The 22576-nt window shown below is 35.0% G+C and overlaps 1 protein-coding gene across 1 annotated transcript in view; it reads left to right on the forward strand.

Moving 5' to 3' along the window:
* Positions 1-13765, forward strand: part of LOC106876435 (signal recognition particle 19 kDa protein) — a 25908-nt gene extending 12143 nt beyond the window's left edge. The window contains exons 2-5 of the mRNA XM_014924979.3: positions 3309-3384; positions 5439-5510; positions 7508-7619; positions 9763-13765. Of these exons, the coding sequence (XP_014780465.1) occupies positions 3309-3384; positions 5439-5510; positions 7508-7619; positions 9763-9899 (397 nt within the window). The 3' untranslated portion in view covers positions 9900-13765. The remainder of the gene's footprint in view (positions 1-3308; positions 3385-5438; positions 5511-7507; positions 7620-9762) is intronic.
* The last annotated feature ends 8811 nt before the right edge of the window (positions 13766-22576 follow it).

Genomic DNA, 22576 nt, shown 5'->3' on the forward strand with positions numbered 1-22576 from the left:
GGGCAGTCGATCACTCGTCGTGATGTTAGGGCTTCCATGCCGGGCCGGGTTCTGGAATACAGATGTTCTTCGCAGGCTGAGTTCTTGTCTATTATTTATCGTGGTGAAGATGAATCACACAAACAGAATCGAAGAGAAGTGCCACGGTAGTTTGGTTAGCTTGTGTATGTAGAAGTCATGTTGACGCTGGCGGGGATGCCGGTAGTTGTAGTGTCGTGTTGACGCTGTCGGCGATGCTGGTCTGTGTGGTACACGGAACAGGTCTCTAAGAGATCTGAACCGCGACGATTTGGCGGGGATAATTTAGTCTATTTATAGCTGAAAGTAGGCTCCACAGAAGGCATTAGAAGAACACCATCACGTGACCTTATTAGGGGCTGTGATTGGTCGATTTGCGCTCTGGCGGGAACGGTACGAGGCAGTTGCCGCTTCAAATAATAATCAGTCACGTGATGGATACAGTAGGCTGCTCTCTACTACGCCCGAACTTGATTATATTTATAACAGCGAGAGAAGATGGTTTGTTTGTATATAATGGCGATAGGTAGTTTCACTACATATATATATGTATCTATATCTGTCAGGTACACAGTGACCGACAACAGAATGTTATTGTCAAGTCTACTGTGTGTCTGACAATATATGCCTAGGTTGCAAATGAAAGTGTAAGGGGGCCGTGGCCATTTGTGTGGTGATCACGTTTTATTCGTTAATTTTCAATCATCAACCAATGAACGATCGTTTGATGAGAATTTTATGTTACTCATTTTCGCCTTCTCTTCATTGCATGGTATGTCATTTTAGATTTTGCTAATGATTTTCTAAAAATTAATATTATTAGTAATTTTTTAAAATACATTTCTTTATAGTACAGCTTATAATATACTAGTTGCTGTTCAGTATCTCTCCTTATGATAAACAGATATGACTATTATTATCAATTTTATCGTACATTTTTTAAAATTGTGACAGTCACATTATTTTAATTGGTCTGTGTCTGGGTGTCAGTTTATTAGAGGCTGCCACACCATTAGGAGAAATACAGTACATATATAAAATATTACAAGCATTACCTTAAAAAGTACAGAACGAGAATTGAAAAATATGCACGCTCAAAGGGGTTACAGAATGTCATAAACCTTATGGGGCTAGCATTGTTGCTCAAAAATATTGGAATCACTATATGTTGTACATTCTGTGGCATCCTTTTATCACAAGAAATTTGTTTAGTTCATCGAAATTAAGTTATATTAAAAATTAAGTTAAATTATTGTATACTTGATTTTAACGAAACAATTGTGTACAAATACTAATGTCATGTTTATGCAATAATTCAATATATGAATTATTCTTTTATTTGTTTCAATTATTTGACTGTGGCTATGCTGGAGCATCGCCTTTAGTCGAACAAATCGACCCCAGGACTTATTCTTTGTAAGCCTAGTACTTATTCTATTGGTTTCTTTTGCCGAACCGCTAAGTTACAGGGACGTATGCATGCCACCATCGGTTGTCTAACAATGGTGGGGGGACAAACACAGACGCACAGACACATACATACATTCCTTTCCTGAGCGTCCAGTAACACAATATCTGTATCACATCCTCACGTTGTTGTTTTTTGTTGTTTTTCTTGTTTGAACTCACTATATATATATATATATATATATATATATATATATATATATATAAATCTAGAATGGGCTTCTTTCAGTTTCCGTCTGCTAAATCCACTCACAAGGCTTTGGTCAGCCTGAGGCTATAGTAGAAGACACTTGTCCAAGGTGCCACGCAGTGGAACTGAACCCAGAACCATGTGGTTGGTAAGGAAGCTACTTGCCACACAGCCACTACTGCGCCTATAATAATGATAATTTTCATAAATCTACAAGTAATTAATCAAAAATAGTTTAGTAATAATTTGTTTAATTTGCATAACTATTCCATTAATATGTGTATCATAATGTGAATTATCTTTGCTTATAATTATTTCAGTTTTGTACTTTAACTGTTATACATCCAATTTCTTTTTTCATTATCATGGTAATTTGCATGCAGGGTGACATATGTTGTTTTATATACTTTGGTATGTAAAGTATTAATAATGAATTTTCATATTCATATTTTGTACATTTTCAAATTTTTATAATAAGAACTTGGTTTAATAATTATCATGACAACCTAATTCACACATGAGTCTCTTTTTGTTTTAAGATGCCACAGAATGAACAACATATAGTGATTCCAATAATGCTAGTCCCATACCTTTTAAGGTTTATTATGACATTCTGTAACCCTTTTGAGCTTGTGCATTTTTCAATTCTAGTGTATCTATCTATGTCTGTGTTTGTGTCTGTATTTGTCCCCCTATCATTGCTTGACAACTGATGTTGGTGTGTTTACGTCACCATAACTTATCGGTTTAGCCAAAGCGACCGATAGAATAAGTACTAGGCTTATAAAGAATAAGTCCTGGGGTTGATTTCTTCGACCCAAACCCTTTAAGGTGGTGCTCTAGCATGACCCAGAGGTACCATCAATTTGTCAACTTTCATTTCACTTTGAAAATAAAGAAATAAACATCAACTGGTTCTAATTTTACTGTAAAAACCGTTTTACAAGACAGCCACAAGTTTAAGTATATTATGCTTTGTTGGAATTGGTTCCTGAATGAGTGGGAAATCTCATTACCTGTTGCTGCTGCAAGGAAAATAAGGTGATTCTTAAGATGTCAAAACATGAGTTATATTGTGTATAGCTTTGACAGAGACAAAGAGTGTCAGAATGACAGACACATCGAATAATAAGTTTCGGAACCCACATTTGGTGCTTAGCATGGAAGAACATTTAATATTTGAATATCTTATATTTTCTAAAAAAATATATTTTTCTCACAATGTAGATTTGACACATTGTAAAGACTGAGAGCTGTTCCATTTTCAACTACTCTGGTATCTAACAGAACATCTATCGTATCATTAATTTTCAAATCAAAGTACCTCTCACAATTGCAACTAAAATTTGGGTGACTGAAATGTCTTAATTCCATCAATTATGATAAAAAAGATTTCTTTTGCAGACATTTGTTGTTATGTTTCCACAAAAGACTTTTCCATCTTTGATGACATAAAAATATTTGGTTATTTTCATTGATTGTTTTCATCAATCTGACTGTCCAGAAATGTTCATAATATTGTCAGATCCGTGTTTGCAAAGGAAATATTATTTATATTCAGTAAAATAGCCAACCCACGTCAAAACATTTCTTAATACTCTAAAGCTAATTACCACTTTCTTAATTTTCTTAGGTGGATTTGTTTGTATCCAGCTTATATCAACAGCAAAAAAACTACTAAAGAAGGTCGGAGAATTCCAAAAGAAAAGGTATGAATTATTTAATATTAGCACCTTTATGTATAATATGAATAATGAGATATAATTAAATATCTATGAATTATATTCTCTCAGTATAATTCTGGTATTTCAAGCCTGATGACTTTTTTAATTTTCATTTCTCATTGATATAGATGTGACTAATGTAAGTGGTTCATCATTCGTTCATCGTTTAACGTCCACTTTCCATGCTAGCATGGGTTGGACGATTTGACTGAGGACTGGCAAGCCAGAAGGCTGCACCAGGCTCCAATCTGATCTGGCAGTTTCTACAGCTGGATGCCCTACCTAACACCAACCACTCCAAGAATGTAGTGGGTGCTTTTACGTGCCACCGGCACGAAGTGTGTGTGTGTGTGTGTGTGCATATATATATATATATACATACATACATATGTATGTATGTGTGTATATATGAGTATATACACATCATCATTTTAATTTTACATCTACTTTTCTAGGCTGGCATAGGTTGAAGGAATCATTACAATCTCAGCCAGTTTTTATATGAATAAATTGCTTCTCTGGATGTGTCAAGGACCACATCTCACTTGTACTTTCCATTTTAGCATGGTTTCTACAGGAGAATACTCTTTCTCTCTCTCTCTCTCTCTCTCTCTCTCTCTCTGTTATAAAAGCCATACAAAAAATAAGATAAAACAAAACAAAACAAGAAAACAGGATGGTCATTACAGGAACACATTTGATCCATGCGTCCACTTGCTCAATACTGATCTTGGGGAAGATGAGGTGTTGAAACAACAACAACAACAAAATAAAAAACTAATAGAGAAGCTCAGTTCTCTACTTACCAATGTCATATTCATGGAATATACAATATTCGGCACAGCCAGAATTTATGCTGGAAAGCGGAACGAATAAATTCTTCAGTCTTTACAACTAAGTGCTATTCTTACATCATTCAATTTTCCAACAAGGAACCTTCACCCAAAACCAACCATGATGCCTGTGGGTAAAGATTGAACGACTCTACTTTGTCCCAAGCATTAGGCCTCATACCTACTTTGTATGTGTATATATGTGTGTCGTGGCTGTGTGGTAAGTAGCTTGCTTCCCAACCACATGGTTCCGGGTTCAGTTTCACTGCATGACACCTTGGGCAAGTATCTTCTGCTATAGCCTCGGGCCAACCAAAGCCTTGTGAGTGGATTTGGTAGACAGAAACTGAAAGAAGCCTGTCATATGTATATATATATATATATATATATATATACATCTTTGTGTGTCTGTGTTTGTCCCCCACCATCGTTTGAGAACTGGTGTTGGTGTGTTTATGTCCCCATAACTTAGCAGTTCTGCAAAAAGAGACTGATGGAGTAAGTACTAGGCTTACAAAGAATAAGTCCTGGGGTTGATTTCTTTGAGTAAAGGCAGTGCTCCAGCATGGTCGCAGTCAAGTGGCTGAAACAAGTATGAGGATATATATATGTATATATATATATATATATATATATATATATATATATATATATATATATATATGTATAAATATGTATAAATATATGTATATATATACATATAAACTCTGTCAAATGTTAGGTGGGATACCTCAAAATAGTTGATTGCTTCTGTTAGCTAGGTGACCAAGTCAGCACTGAATGTGGATGCTCCGAGAGCATAGCTGGTAGAATAAGAATAGGCTGGACAAAGTTCAGAGAGCTTCTACTTTTGTTGGTAACTAATTCTAATTTCTGTTTAAAAAGAAAGAAAAAAGATTAAGTCCAATTTCAGGCTAAAATACTGGCTCTTCCATTATCTTTAGATAAAAATTACATAGCAATAAATATTTCCATTAATAATTATATATTCCATACAACACAGTTGATCAGGAAATAGAAAATATTGCATTAATCTTGTATATACTAACTTAATAAAATGTTCGTATGAAGAAAGGGATTTTTAAAAATTATTCTTTAACAGATATAGTTTAAATATATCCTGTTGATAATTACATATCTCTTTATTAGTCTTTTAATTAGTTCTATTGTTTTGATTTATTTGAAATTATTTTCTCTTCCATCTAGGCTGTTGATAATCCAACTTTTATAGAAATCCGAGATGTATGCGCAGCTGCTGGAATGACTATATCTCCAGAAGTAATTTAATTTTTATCAATATTATATAAAGAGTTTGTTTCTATTTTAATCTCTGCCTATTGCTATTTGTGAGCATTTGTTTTATTCAGCAGTTTTTTTTTGTGTAATTCCTGCTGTTGACGAATGGGTTTTTAACTGGAGATTTACACTTAAAATATATATTAGTGTTCAGCTTTTAAATTTCATGGTAAACATTTTCCCAGAGAATTTTATCTATCACTTCTAATTATTCGTCTAGACAGTAGAAGCCTTAAAATTCAATTATCATTCAGACTTCACTAATTGTAAATCCTTTTATATATTTAGTGCCTCAACTTGTAACAATTCTTCTTCATTAAATTTTCAAAATCAGGAGCTTACTGATGTTTCTCTTGAAGCATCTATGAATTGCTTCCATCCCCAGGATGGAGCAATAGTTTAGCTTAACTTGAAGAACACATTCAGCTAGCAGAGCAGGAGATAAATCCTGAAATGTTTCAAAATGTGTTTCATAACACTAAAAATAGATTTGAAATTTTTAGGGATACAGACAGAGTACATATTGAAAAGTTTCTCTAAAATTTCGACCTGAGATTTATAAATCTATTTGTTTTGGTATAATAATTAATAAACATAAAATTCTGTCAGATTTTTTAAAATTTGCCTGATTACATTGAAATAGTTAATTCTGGGACACCCTGTATAGTACTGAAACAATTTTCTTGAAATACATACATTGGTTCAAGAAAAATATTTAAGAACATGATCATACAAATCTCTTAATTAATTATAAAAACTAAGAAACTATATTTAAGTGGTGAAGAATTTGTGTTGCTAATGTCAGATACAACCATAGAAATTCCTCTGGAAAGATCTGCATAGACAAAATAAGAACAATTTTACTGTCAAATGACACAGTTTATAAAAGAATTGCAGAAACTAACCACCTTGTGCAAGAATTAAAGAAGGTACTAAATATGTGATTCAGTTAGACAAATCAACTGACATTATGAAAGCAGCTCAATTATTGATATTTGTCAGATACATGGAAACAGTGTGTTCAAGGACGTACTGTTTTGTCAATCATAATAATATAACAATTAAAGATGTTTCCTTCAGAGTAAACCATTTTTCTAAAGAAGTAGGGTCTAGAATGGAATAACTGTGTTATGTATCATTGATACAACTATAATGATGGGGTTGGGGTAGAGATAAAATGCAGGGTTTCAAACTGAAGTTGAATTTCTAAGCAATGAATTCATTGAATGATTTATCAAGAGATATTAGTAACTAAATGCATTTTTTTTTCATAACTAATTTCAGTAATACAGGATTCAGTTAAAGATTATCAATTTTTATTTTTAAAGTCACATATTGAATTGCCATCTATTTTCTAATTTATAAGATATGAGATTCAAGTTCAGCAAACTATTACTGCACACAGAATTGTAATGTCTGCCAAAGAGACAAGCTTTGATGTGACTATTAGACTTAAATAGTGAATTAATAATATTTTTAGCAGAAAAGGCCTCAAATCTTGCAGAATTCATGATGAGAAATTATACTAATTGTCAAACAGATTTGGAATCTTAATGAACATAGAATTGCAGCTCAGTCAATTAGCCAACTTTCTAACTTCATTTACTGTATGTGTGCATCAGTAATTTCTTATGTGTCCTCATGATGAGAATCCTTATTGCTTATCTGAAGTCTTCCCTGTCAAACTACCAGAAATACCACTATTCAGTATTGCAGTTCTACCTATTATTTCCCCACATATCAAGTTGTATCTTGCATTTTGTTCACTCTTCTTTAGAATCTACTGACATAGAAATTAGATTTATAATACAAATTTGCCAAGACAACACTTTAAAGGTAGAATATTTTTGAGATTTGTTTGTACCCCTGCTAGCTTTAATTTTAATCCTTTTCTATAAAATGGATTCGTCCAAATCCATTTGGATGCTAAGCTGATACTAGTCAACCTCTTTTTAGCCAGATCTTTTCTTTATGTTTAGAGTAAAGTGTATCCCCGTGAACTTGACCATCGTGATAATAAAGCCCTGGGACGCATCCGTATTCAGCTGAAGCAGGAAGATGGTTCAGCAGTACTAGAAGAATTCAAAACGAGTGAGTTGTCTCCCTTGTTTTATTTTGTATCTTTTTTTACCACAATTATTTAAACACATTTTGAGGTTTTGTTTTGTTTTTATCAATCTTGTTTAAAGCTGGGGAGAATGCTTCGACATTTTTAGTTAAATTTGTGATTGAATGATCTTTTCAGCTTGCATAGGTATTTAAGTGAATTATTTAGGCATAATCAGATGAAGGAGAAGAGACATTCCCTTTAATGTGTTTAAAAGATAGAGGATAAAAAAGACAAATTCAGTGGAGCAAAGCCTGTTGTGGTAATGGTAGAAATGGCAGAAGGTTTGCTCAGGAGTGGGTTAGGCTGGACTTTGTTACATATGAAAGACAGTTCTTCCTTAAAGCCACCGATTTTAATTAATGATCTGTAGCAGTAATTGTGCAGTTACTGTTAACTGTAAATCAGTCTCTAATGAATTTGTAATTTAAAATTTGTTAAATTCTTAACTTCAGTTAATGTTGTTTTTTAAGTTTTATTTCTTTTCATATCACCAATGGCAACGACATTTAATTATTCTTTTTATATCAAATTACATTACCCTCCACTCTCTCAATGTCAGTATAGTAGTCTAACTGAAGGGAAAAAAAAACACAGAGGTGTAAATAGTATTGTTCTTATGTTTGTTTTACTTGTTCTGTTACATCAGTATTTTTATTTCTTTTTGAGCTACCACCTCATTTCTTTACTGTATATTATGTAATGTCTTTTGTTTTTAATAATTTAACTTAATGGTTGCTATCAGGAAGTAGTTAAGATAAAATGTCAAAATTTTCATGTCAGCATGGTGCAACACATTTTAGCAAGGAAAATTGAATGTAAAAGTACTTTAAAAGATAACTTTGAAAGGATATTCCTGTCAACTGATTTATATGACTACAATGACTATTTTAACTCTATGATATAGTAGCAGAAATAATTTGTTTGAATACACAGGATCTACTGAAAAATAGACCTGCCAAAACTAATAACTTTGTCCATTTAAAATATCATCATCATCATCATCGTTTAACGTCTGCTTTCCATGCTAGCATGGGTCGGACAATTTGACTGAGGATTGGCGAACCAGATGGCTGCACCAAGCTCTAATCTGATCTGGCAGAGTTTCTACAGCTGGATGCCCTTCCTAACGCCAACCACTCCGAGAGTGTAGTGGGTGCTTTTTACATACCACCGGCATAAGAGCCAGTCAGGTGGTACCATATAATCCAAAAGTTCTTTTTCTAGAAATCAAATCCATTCTAGATTTATCAATAGATTAAGTAAATCAAGATACGAATAAAATGAAACAAGTAGTAGTTACTACTATTGATTTGAGTAGATTGATGTATGTATTTACTCTTATTTGCTATACTAGATACTAGCATGCTATATGAGTTCAATTTTAATGTGTTAATACATATGAAGGTAGGTATTATAATGTGAAATCCTTTTGAGACGTGTGATTTTTTTGGAGTATCTTTTTAAATTAGCAGTTTAAAGAAAGCTCTCCTCACTCTTCATGGAAAATGTTATGACTTGTGATAGTGAGAATTCTTGTCAAATGAAATTGTCCATTTAGTAGTGGATGCTTGTGTGTGATGAGTTCAATGTGGACTAGACTGTTGTTCGCTTATCATCACAAATAAACTGTTATCAAAGTTAGCGTCAAGGTCGGTCAAATAAAGTGGCTTATTTTGGCTTGCAGGAGGAGTTGAACTCACTACTACCAATTAATAAACCACTTGTTAATTATACTGCTCTGCCTCTGTAAATATCATTGGCATTTCCTTCTTCCACAGTATCTCTTTACAGTTATATTGACAGCTATTTTAGAGTGAAAATATGCATCATTGATTTAGTTTCAGCGACAGGATAGAAACTGGTAACTTCTTGGCTAGTTGTTCAAAAGTTTCACCACTCTGTGTTCCAGGGAATTTTTATATTAGCTAGAAAACATAAAAGGATCTGAAGAATCTGGATAATTCTAATTTGTCCAGAATTGCTTCCAAATTCATTTTAATGTATATTCCATTCTGTATTTCAAAGCATATGTCATCATAAATATGTATAAATTTATGTTAATATATCTACTCTTCAATCAGTATGTCATAATACATGTAATTTTTATATATTGTTGATTTTTAGGGACTGATATTTTCTTGTATGTTGCCAAAACTATTCCAAAGCTGAAGACCCGGCAGCAATCTCAGTCAAGCTCTCAATCTTCTAATCAACAACCAGGTGGTAAAGGACCGAAGAAAAAAGGAAAAAAAGGACGTTAATTACTGACCATATTTTATAGTAATAAAGCTGAACTAAATTTAATTAACAAGTATCATGTAAAAGTTATTACTTTAGCCTGATAATTTCTCTTATTCAATTAAATTAGTGATAAAGTTTGAAATTATCAAAAAAAAAACCCCACATTTCTTTTGTATTCCATGTCGCCACATAAACTATTTTTTTCAGCACATATTTGAAATATTTTATTTTATATGCTTAATTTCATCTCTCTAATGTGGTTTATCTCTCTGAGATTAAGAAAATAAGTAACAGTAAAATACTGGGGTTTACTTCCTCTTCTGTAACCCTTTCCCATTTCATATCTTTGTTCCTAAGGTCACACTCGCTTTAAAAATTAGACATAACAATAAATGTGAAACTTCAAAACAAAGTTGTTTGAATGTTTCTGTTTTTAATTCACAAATATTAGATATTTAACTGTAACAGGGTCACTTTTCCTGTTGGTTTAAATACAATGCACATACACACACACGCGTGCATGAAGGTATGTAGGCTAGTAGTCTTTCTTGGCTATTTTGTCTTGTATAGATGAAACTTTACTAGTCAACTAAGTGTCATTGTCTGCTGGCTGGTGCAAAGTCTCATTCAGACCTAAAGTGGAATGATGCTGTAGACAAGGCCGTTAGAGCAAAGAAACTTGCCTGGAATGACTGGAAGTGTGATGGTTGCAAGGAACTGTATTAGATAGCCAGAAGGGAAGCTAGGAGACAAGTGAGAAGCAGAAAAGAAGAAGTTTGCCTATGTTCTACAGCATGAGGACCAGAGACTTGAAGTGTTTCAGATTGCAAGACAGTGTGTGAGAGAAAATCGCTATGTTGTAGGAGAGAAATGTGTCCACATGGATGATGGTGCACTTGCATTTAATGATTCTGCAAAGAAAGAGGCTTGTAAATGCCATTATAAAAGACTGCTGAATGTGGAGAATGAATGCAAGAAGGAGTGTCTGCCAAATGTTGACCCAACTGAGGGACCAGCTATCCGAATCAACAGTAGTTTGGTCAATAAAACAATTAAGGACATGAAAACAGGGAATCACTGCTGAGATGATTAAAATATCTGGCAGAGTAGGTTATAGCCTAGTCACCTGTATTGTTAATCAGGTTATCCATGAAGGAGTCATCCCCGATGATTGGCATAGCAGCATTATAGTCAACTGCTACAGAGGCAAAGGTGATGCCTTAGACTGGAATAATTATAGAGGCATCAAGTTGCTGGACCAAGTGAGGAAAGTCACAGAAAGGGCCATAGTTCAATTAGGAAGAGAATTAGTGTAGATGAGATGCAGTTCAGATTTGAACCAGGCAGGAGTATGACTGATGCTATATTCCTGGTTAGGCAACTGCAGTAAAAATATGTTGCCAAAAATAAACCCCTGTACTTGGCTTTTATCGACATGGAGAAAGCCTTTGACAGAGTCCCCACTCCTTTATCTGGTGTTCAATGCGGAAGCTAGGGATAGATGAGTGGTTGGTGAGAGCTGTACAAGCCATGTACAGGGACGCTGTCAGTAAGGTGAAGGTTAGCAATGAGTATACTGGTGAATTCAGGGTACAAGTAGGGTTCACCCAGGATCAGTCCTCAGCCGTCTCTTGTTCATCATAGTCCTCCAGGCAATAACAGAGGAATTTAAGACGGGCTGTCCCTGGGAGCTCCTCTATGCTGATGACCTTGTTCTTATAGCTGAATTGCTATCACAACTGGAGAAGAAATTTCAGGCATGGAAGCAAGGCCTAGAATCAAAGGGCCTTAGAGTTAACCTAGCAAAAACCAAAGCCTTAGTAAGTAGGAGAGCAGACAAATCACAAATCCTTTCAGGTAGATGGCTCTGCTCAATCTGTAGAAAAGACATAGGTAGTAACTCCATAAGATGTACCCAGTGTAAGCTAAGGACACATAAGAGGTGTAGCAATATCACAGGAAGGTTAACAGCGAAAATAGTTTTGTGTACAATTGCACAGGTACAATTAACACCAAAAATGTACAGAATATAGACTTCATCAACTGCCAGGGGTGGGGGATACCTAGAAATAGTTGATAGCTACCATTACCTAGGTGACCAAGTCAGTAGCGGAGGTGGATGCTCCAAAAATGTAACTGCTAGAATAAGAATAGTTCAGGGAGCCCCTAACCCTGTTGGTAACAAAGGATCTCTCTCTCTCTCAGAGTGAAAGGCAGATTGTACAATGCCTGTGTGCAAACAGCCATGCAACATGGTTGTGACTGCCAAGGATATGCAAAGGCTTGAAAGAAATGAAGCTAGTATGCTTCGCTGAATGTGTGATGTCAGTTTGCATGCATAACGGAGTGTGAGCGTCTTGAGAGAAAAGTTGGGTATAAGAGGCATCAGATATGGTGGTGCAAGAGAGATGACTGTGCTGTTATGGTCATGTGATGCATATGGATGAGGACATTTATGTGAAAAAGTGCTGATCTCTAATGTTGGAGGGAACCTGTGGAAGAGGCAACAACATAGGAAGAGGCAGTGAAGCATGATCTTTGAATGTTGGGTCTCACGGAAGTGATGACGAGTGACCAAAATCTTTGGTGATATGCTGTGCTTGTGAAGACTCATCAAGCCAAGTGAAATCGTAGTTATGGCCAATGCCAGTGTCGCACCCAAGCTAGTGGCACGTAAAAAGCACCCTTTGAACTTTGGGCCTCATGGAGGCAGTGACAAGTGACTGAGACCTTAGGCAATATACTGTGCTTGAGTAGACCCATCAAGCCAAGTGAGATTGCAGTTGTGGCTGATGCCGGTGTTCTGTAACTGGCACATAAAAAGTACCCACTACACTCTCAGAGTGGTTGGCATTAGGAAGGATATTCAACTGTAGAAACCATGCTAAATGAGATTAGAACCTGGTGCAGCTTACCAGTTTCCAGTCAAACCATCCAACCCATGTCAGCATGGAAAATGGAAGTTAAATGATGATGATGATGAGTATTGTTTCTCTCATGTAAAAGATGTCTGGTGATTGTAGCAGCACCAGCATCCCAGTTGTGGGGGAGAATATTTCATTGTGGCTTTCACTTGAACTTTGTTGAGTATTAGTAATTGTTGAAGTATTTTCAGAGAAGATCTAATCTTTTGAGATGCAATCCCATCTATGGTGAGGATGCACTTTCATTAGATGATGTTAAGGTCTAACATTTAGCCTGATCACAAAGGCTCTAGTTGTCTAGTTGTGTGCTACTGATGTTGATGTGAGTAAGGTGAGATGATGGCTTGATAATGAGTTGCTTTTGGGTTTTTTTTCTCAGATGACATGTGCTCGCTGTATGTATTGATTGGACACCTACAGATGCTTTGTATTAATGGCATATTGTGTTTTTTCTGCAAGGTTGCTCTAATATGATTACACTCCTTTTTTGGCCTAAATTTTAAACCCTGTATTTATGTGTCTAAAATGTTTTCTTATATCCTTGTTGACTTCCTTCAGAAATGTTCATATAATTGTGATTTCCCTGAGATAGCTTTGGTATGCATCAATCAAGATTCCCATAAACTAGTTTATTATATATATATATGCAACATTTGTTGTGCCACATCCTTCCATCCTAATGACTCATCCCTTGTTCCATGTCGTTGTTTGAAATTGTGTAACCAGTGAATTATGTTCACATCAAGACTATATTCAAGTTATTGTTTGGTCAGGTAACTTTATGCTAACTCTGTTTTGCTGAAGAGTTCTAAGACTGGACGTATCTATTTAAGCTTTGGTCATTTGAAATGTTGGTAGTTGTCTCCCTTGTCCCTTTTGAGAAGAATTTTCATTATAACTAATGCATTTTATTCTCATTACAGTAATAATTTCAGTTTATTAAAAATTATCTTCCGAATTAACTATAGTAGTCTCCACTTAACTATATGTTCTCCAGGCAGGAGGCGTCTTTCTGAAATTTCCAATGTATTTTTTTTCAACAGTCTTCTGAAGGTTTCAGCAGCATGAAAATTAACCTTGCCATTTCCCATAGCTAATTGAGGTATAATGCTAACAAAAGATTTCATATCTCAAAGTTGGTTATCTGAAGCCTGTGTCCTTATAGCATCAACGTTAGCTTTGAAATATATAAAACCATCGACTTCAGGTCTGTTGTTATTCCACATATTTCTAAATCCAAAGCTAAAGAGGTGTGTGTGTGAGACAGAGACAGAGAGAGTTTCTGTACATAGTTGCTCAACCTGATAAAAACATCTTTGAAATGAGAAAGAACATGTATCCAGGGTAATGTAATCTGAGACATACCATAAACAAAGATGGGATGATCACGGCTGCGGCACTTTTTGTTTGTCGATTTGCTCAAATGGGACTGAGCTGGAGGTTAAACAACATCCGTAGCCAACCAATCGATTCTTACATAACTTCATTGAAGCTTCACCCATTATTATTTTTTTAACCTCTTAATTCTTTTACACTTTCGCTACTGGAAACGATGTGTTGATCTTTCAGATATGACTCTGGCTATATGCTTTCTAAAGTTCTCTGCTGAGTCGCTGGCATGTTTATTAGCACGAAATCAACTCTGGTTGAACAGGTCTACGGTTAAAGGTATCCCAGCCATAACAATCACGTCTGTTTTATCGTAGGCTGAGTCGTCATGTAGAGGCTCCAGAAAAGTATAACTGAGCATCTGTAACATAGACGATATCTGATAGACAATGCGAGCAAATTGTGAAGCCTTTGCATCCATCAATCTTTGATAACCTTACTTTAGAAAGGATATAACAAGAGTCATATCTGGAAGATCAATACATTGTTTCCAGTAGCGAAAGTGTAAAAGAATTAAGAGGATAAAAAAATAATAATGGGTGAAGCTTCATTATGGTTCTATGTTGCCAGCTAACCTCAACGCAACACGCATGCGTAGAAAGTTTTTAATTGCCTTCAGACCCTTAAAAACTATAAAAATGAGAGAAAAAAAAAAAGAAACCGTATCAGTGCTGAAGCACTGCGTGTTAGTCCTCAGCTGTATAAGTTGAAATAAAGACTTTCACAGCTTAAAATTGTAAACATACGTGGAAAGTATTTAAGATTAGCAAAAGAACCGATATTTTAAAATATATTTCAGAGAACATCAGAATAGGTGAATGTTTGAAAGTTTTTAATAGTTATAAATAATTTATTATATAGGTACAAAGTTGAAAACGTCTAGTGGTGAAGACGCTCAAATGAACTGAATGCATTAATTCAACGGTACTTATCTATCATCGATTCAAGAAGGATGGAAAGCAGATTTGACTGTCGTGGGATTTGATCCCAGAACATAAAGCAGGACATTATATCCGTAGCTGTACTGATTCTGCTAACATTAAGAGTAAAGACGGTATTCGCTTACGGTGTTTTTTTTGTTTTGTTTTTCTAAAAATTAAAATATTTATTATGGCTTCTTAGATTCAATTTTTTATCGATTCCCTTCTCTGACGAACTAAAGCTAAAATGTTCAAACAATGGAATAAGTTTTATGTCGTTATGAAGGGGGGGAGAAAATGTAATGTTTCAGGTAGAAACCTTCGTCGTCGGATTCTTATTTTACTCGCTGATTCAGGAGGAAGGGGTTGTGCATATGGTTTTTGGAGGCCTTTTCTAGATCAATGATATTGGTGCCATTAATGTTCCTCTTGAATCTTCGTAAATAAACACCAGAGGGTTGACGTTCTGGGAAGGAAGTTTTGAGTCTAGTGATTACGTTGGTGCCTGGTGGGCGGCTGGATGGGCTGTTGAACACTTATAAAAGTGATGAGGCGAGACAAGTAGAACGAGAATGCTTGAGACGAGGTGATATGAATCCTTGCAGAGGGAGGAGACAAGCGTGCCAGTGGACAAGAAACTAAGGCGAGTGGGTTTATGTCAATCAGTCAGGTGTCCCTTTTCTGGATGTCTGTGTGTCCAGCCGCAGCACCGTCCCATATATAAGAACAATATCTATTGTGGAACTCACCTAGGCTCTGTAGAGTATCAAAAACTGGTGACGGCTGAAGTATCTTTTCTGTAGCATAACATTTATTGCAGCATGAACTTGTTAAGTCCAGGTTTTTCACGACCGAACATACCTAAGATAAAAAACTTTCCGGACATAACCACCTTATCTTTTTATGTATTTATGAATTCACTGCTTGAGCCATTTAAGTGTTTTTGAAGTCAACCAGGCAATAAGAGGATGATCGGTTTGCTATTTCCAGCAGTTCGAACGGCCGCATAAAAGCAAGCTATCGTTTTGTTTCGTTGAATGCTGCTGTTTTTGTGAAGTTTTACTCATTATACGAATTTCAGAGGAGACTACTTTGCAGACATCAAATGTTAAATTGTTATTGTTGCTTCAGTGAAATGATAAGAGCATTGTCTGAAATGAAACTTCAATTAGATTTATGATAACAGGACAGACAGAAAAAGAATGAACAGCTGAAGACTGCTTTGAAGCACCATTGAACACAATGTTTATTAATCCAAATAACCATCTCGATGAATAGGAATTTCAATTTCACTCTCATTGTATACAATAAACATGACATATATTGGTTAATACATATTCTTTTTACAAAATGTACATTTATTTAGGCAAAAATAATGTGTTGAAAGAATTAGTTTGAATAAACATCAAAAAATTTGGAAGAGACAAGGAAAGTATTGTTAAAAAAAAAAACTGTTTGATATATATATATTTAACTGTACAGATGTGTATTAATGTGTGTATGAAATAAATGTTCATAATGTTGGGATACATTATGAATGCTGTGTGTGTCCAGTGATGAATTTTTTTATCACTTGGATTATATGTTGACTTTGGAAGACGCCGATTTGTTGTCGCCCTGTTCAATACAGGACTTGACTTTGGAATAATGAAGATAATGATAACAAACAACAAACATACAATCATTCTCTCTTTTATACTGCACTTAGCATTTCCACAAAGCTTTTCATAAAGTATTGTTCACGACATGAGATTTTATGAAGGTTTCGGCTTCCAAGCAAAGGCACTTGTTGAATTTGGAAGACAAGAATTTTGTTTAAATCCCCATTAAAGAACAACTATTAAAAATAATATATTCATTATGTATATGAGTAATTTTTAAAAATTTATACAATGATTAAAAGTTATTTTTCCACAGAATTTTCAAACGGAAAGTAACATTTGGCACTTTCTGATTTTAGGTTATGTTTTAATGTCAGATTTGATATTTAAAATACAATAGTTTTTTTCTAATGTACAAGTGTGAAATGAATTTGATATCGAATGAATTTTAGAATCTCAAAATTCTGGTGAGAATTTTATTATGAGCTTTTGACAATGTATTTTGAGCTTTAAGTAAATTTAAGGCAACGGTAAAGTATAATTGTTGGCTGATAAACGAATGTATGTGTAGGCTTGGATGCATGTATGTATGTATAATGTATCTACGTGCATTATTTATGTAAGAGAGAGTGTACGTATACACGAACTTTTTCAAAATATAGATGCAAAACTTCAAACTGATGATTCATTAACGTGGTAGTCATGCCCCCTTTTTAGGCGATTAGTAATAGAAGCGAAACGGTTTCAATTTGGAATTGAGATTAGATCAGGTACTCTGCCGAGAACTTACTATATACACACACGCAGACAGTGTCTCTCTCTCTCTTTCTCTCTCTCCCACATACACACATATCGTTGAAGTTTTATATACAGGTGTTCAGATGTTTCTTTTACTCGCTAAAAAATTTCTACGTTAACAGAAAAAAAAAAGACAAAAAATATTTTTTTACATAATATCTACTCAAAAATAAATATTTTACACAAATGACATGCAAAAACCACTGATATTCAAAGTTTCGCAAGAATAAAAACTGCTTTTCAATTCGTTGTTGATTAACCCCTTAATATTTACAACACAATCCCCTTATATTAACGAAATGTAAAATAAAAGCTTTGATAAGGCACACAGTTTTGAAAGAGTAAAAACTTTCAAACTTAGTAGAGAAAGGCTACAATTTACGGTCAAAAGAAAATGGAATATTCGTTAGCAACAAAGATTCTGTCGAAGAAAATTGACCAAATATACATTTTTAAAACTTAGGATATATACTTTCTAAGTATTTAAACCCATACACTATACCGTCTTTCTAAGTGAATGGGAAGAATTGAACCCCGTATTATAAGTTAACGAAACCCATTGATTACAATGTGAACTATATTATCAGCATATTTTTTTCTACTCTAAGCACAAGGCCCGAAATTTTGAGGAAGGGGGCCAGTCAATTAGATCGGTCCAGTATACAACTGGTACTTAATTTATCGACCCCGAAAGGAGGAAAGGCAAAGTCGATCTCGGCGGAATTTGAACTCAGAACGTAGTGGATAAGGCTATTAACATTCATGGCAAGACAGACGAAATTAACACTTGAGTCGCCTTATTTACAAATAGTTAAAAGGAAAATAATTAAGGAAGACTAGAATAATCTCTGATGTGAAATTAGAATCTTTCATAATACACTCGGAAAAAGGAACGGTATCAAAGTTCCCAACCACATGATTCCCGGTTCAGTTCCACTGTGTGGTACATTGGGCAAGTGTCTTCTACTGTAGCTTCGGGCTGACCAAAGTTTTTTAAGTGGATTTGGTAGGCAGAAACTGAAAGAAGCCCGTCACATAACTGTGTGTGTGTGTGTCTCCCACCACCCCTTGACAACCAGTGTTAAAAAAATGAAAAGAAAAAATCAGCTTTAAAACCCATTAAAAACTCAGGTTAGACCCACACCGGAGACGGCGTTGCTGCTGCGAAACACACACTGACATCCTAGATAACTCTCAAACACATTCCAACCCTTGGATCATAGATCTACTCTATGTTTTTTTTCTACCGTCGTTACTATTGTGGCCACTGCTTGTTGGAGCTGGCTGGTTTCATGTCACCCCCAGTCTAGGTATTCACCACCGCTACCAGGTCCCGCACTAGCTACTACACCCAATCCTTCCTTTTCCTTCCCAGACTGTCGGGCCTCTGGAATCCCACCACAACCTCCACTGCGTACGTTTTCTTTGCATAAATGGAACGTTAGCGACATCAGCTTCACCGGTCGTACAGGGTCTAGTTATGGCTAATGGTTTCTTCCTCCAGCACACTTTCCCAAATCATAAAAGTCAGTTATTTAATCTAAGAAATGTTTACAACATGAGCTCAAAGTCCTCACAGACTTTGAGCTCCAAATTTGGAACGTTTATTAACAGAAGAAAAGTCAGAGCATGAATTTTAAATTCTAGTGTACACAAAATACACAGATTTCTCATCTTCTGAGACCCCGCCCGTTACGCTGCCTCTCCGTATAGCGAGTCAAGTGACTATATAGAGGTTCTATCGGTGGCTGGACGCTCTGCAAAATAACAACAAAATCAGCAAACTACTTGAATAAAAATTTCCTTAAACTATCTCATTCAGTATGTGCTGCTTTTCCCCCAGATATTTTCATGGACGAGTATCTATCCTTTCTGTTAATTTTTTATGGAAATTATTAAAAAAGACCAGGACTTATATGACAAAATTATAGTGAGCTTAATACATCTTCAGATGTATTTCTTACTCACTGATAACGCAATTCACATCTTAGTCCCAACAAGGATATCTTCTTAAAAATGTATTTGTACGTGGTACTTATTTCAGTAATTTTGGAGGGGTGAAAGACAAATTCATTCGGGCAGTAATTAAAAAAAGGATTAAGAAGTAAAATAGAACGCATGATTTTATTTTCTGAGTTAAAAGATAACAGTTACTGCTTCTAATCTGGTTATCTTGTAATTTTAGTCCTTTTAAATCGCGCTGTCGGGGGAAGTTTAACAACATGAAAACCTAATTTGAACAGTGGCCAATAAAGATTCCCCTATTTTAAAAAGTTCTTGGATTTAGGTACTGCTAAAAATTTCATTAGAGATTAGGTTTAAATACAGCGATTATCTCGGAAAAAATTATTTCAATTAATTTAGAAAAATGAACAGGAATCAGTTTATTGTTAAAATGGGCTGAAGTTGAACAAGTCTTTTCATTATAAGTAACATTGTACTGCGGGACATTGTGGGAATCGAGCCACCGATAGAGCCTCAATATAGTCACTTGACTCGCTATAATTAGCAGCCATCTCTCTCTAAATTAATACTTCACAGTATTTAAAACAGAACTAATGTTGAACAATTACAGTTTTAGTCGTCTAAACAAAAGAAGAGATGATCATAAGTGGAAATCGTTTGATCTTAGGAGTACTCTGTCAGACCTGACCTGTGGCTAAAGAAAGACTCTTCGCTCGTTGAAACACTTCTGTGCAACTTCAAAAATGTTTTGTCGGCTATAAGAAATCTTTCTGGAAATTTTCATTTGTTAGTCTTGACATCTTTGAGTATTGTCTCGATGAATCAAAAACCATGACCCATTCAAGAAGATATTTTAGTAGTAATTGAAGTCTTTTTCTTTATATAGTTTAAGATATTGGTTTCAAATTTTGGCACAAGGTCAACAATTTCGACCCCCAATTTTCAACTGGTACTTGTTTTATTGGTCCTGAAAGGATGAAAGGCAAAGTCGACCTCGGCAGAATTTGAACTCAGAGCGTTAAAACGGACGGAATGCCGATAAGCATTTTGCCTCGCGTGCTAACAATTCTACAAGCTCGCTATTTTTTTTCAGCAAGTTTTCTTTTCAAACCAGTGCTTTTATGAACAAGACTTCTTACAAATTCCCGGTGTTCTTAAGGTGCGAATGGATTTTTCAACACATAAGTTATTATTTATTGTTTACTGTTTTGTATTATCTCTTGATTTACTGGTTTGTATTATCTCTTGAACTCAAACCCTTTATTCTATTTGAACCTAGGTTTTCTGATTGCTTATTCTTGAAGGACTTTTCTCTGACTGTTAATTACTGCAATGACTAATTTTCTTTCTTTCAGCTCAGTTTTGTTGTTCTGAATAACCGTCATAATGTAATTAAAAGAATCCTTCCCTTCTTATAAGTTAACAAACGTTTACTTACTATAGAAAGAGATATCATCTTAAGATAGAGGCCGTGTACGACCTTGTAATGTCTTACTACTTCAGCAACAAAATATGGGAAAATAAGAATCTTAATAAAAAGTTTGGCCATACATTTAAACAAAAATTGAAATGAAGACACGGCATTGTCATTAAAAATAAAAATAGAAATAAAACATTATTTAAAATTTGAAAAGAATTACATGACCATCGTTATAAAGAAAAGAAAACGTTGATCTTTTCATTTATTCGTTGTATTATTATTGATTTCAAATTTTGGCTAAGTCGATTACATCGACATCAGTTATCAACTGGTACTTATTTGATCGACTCCGACAGGATGAAAGGTAAAGTCGACCTCGGTAGAATTTGAACTTAGAACGTAAAGACAGACGAAATGCCGCTAAACACTTTTTGCCCGTGCGTTGACGATTCAGCCAGTTCACCGCTTATTCTTTCATTTTTTTTCGTTGTATTAAAATTGGTTTCAAATTTTGGCACAATACTTGTAATTTCGGTGGATGGAGTTAGTCAATTACATCGGTTTCAGTGTTCAACTGGTACTCATTATATCGATTCCCGAAAAGGAATGAAAGGCAAAATCGACTTCGAAACAGTTGATTGAAAGCCAAGAGTGACTCGAATGCTGTGCCAGTTACCCTCCCCTTTTTTGTTAAGATCTGTTCAAGTCTATCAGTAATTAAGTAATTCTTCTTACATTAAGGCACCAACTATCTGAGCCAATATTGTAAGGCACATATTTAGATATCCCCAAGTACTGTTGACATTCTTTACTGAGTGAGACAGTATTCCATCAACGTAAGGCACAGTATGTTTTACTGCTTGGACTGATTCTATATTTATTTGAATAGCTACCATCGTATCTAAAAATATATATGTTTACGTATTAATATAGTTGCTATGACACAATACATGAGCTCCGTCTGTACATTTACACATTACAATAATTGATATTACAAAATACGAATTACAATATATATATATATTCACACAGCTCGTTGGCTGACACAAAATACAAAGACATCGCGTATATTTACACACCTCTCCAGCTGCTATGATACAAAGCAAGTTCACAACTACAAATACAATTATATTTACAGAATGCTACTACATAATAGCAAAATATTGACAAACCAGGGTTAAAATACAATCATGACAAATGAGAAACTATCAAATTCCCATTCATTAATTAAGCTTAAATATTTACAAAATACTTATTTCTGGACAATATTTTGCAATATTTTGATTAGGCTCTCAGAACACACCCCCACCACCACCGCCACACACACACATATGCTTATATGTGCATATGCATGTACACACACAAACACACACAATGTACAGAGTATTCGAGCTAAATTTGATTTGTTTTTATGTTTCTTTTAATCAGAAACAGTTTTTGATGTCTTGGTGAATTGTCAAAGGCACTGGAGAGCGTGAAGATTAAAGCAGTTAGCTGACATTGAGGACTGGAAGTCATCTGAATATAGGAAGAGAATTACCTGTGTCATGATGATTAGCAGTGTGTATCAAAATGCCGACGTCATTACTTTTGGTCAATGATCTGTGAACACCCACCATAAAGGCTGTAAAACGTGACATGGAATGTTGCGATGGAGACTGCGAAGCCGTGATCAGCAAG

The sequence above is a fragment of the Octopus bimaculoides genome, chromosome 18 (assembly GCF_046866305.1).
Source record: "Octopus bimaculoides isolate indiv1 chromosome 18, ASM4686630v1, whole genome shotgun sequence".
Classification (NCBI taxonomy): Eukaryota; Metazoa; Mollusca; class Cephalopoda; order Octopoda; family Octopodidae; genus Octopus; species Octopus bimaculoides.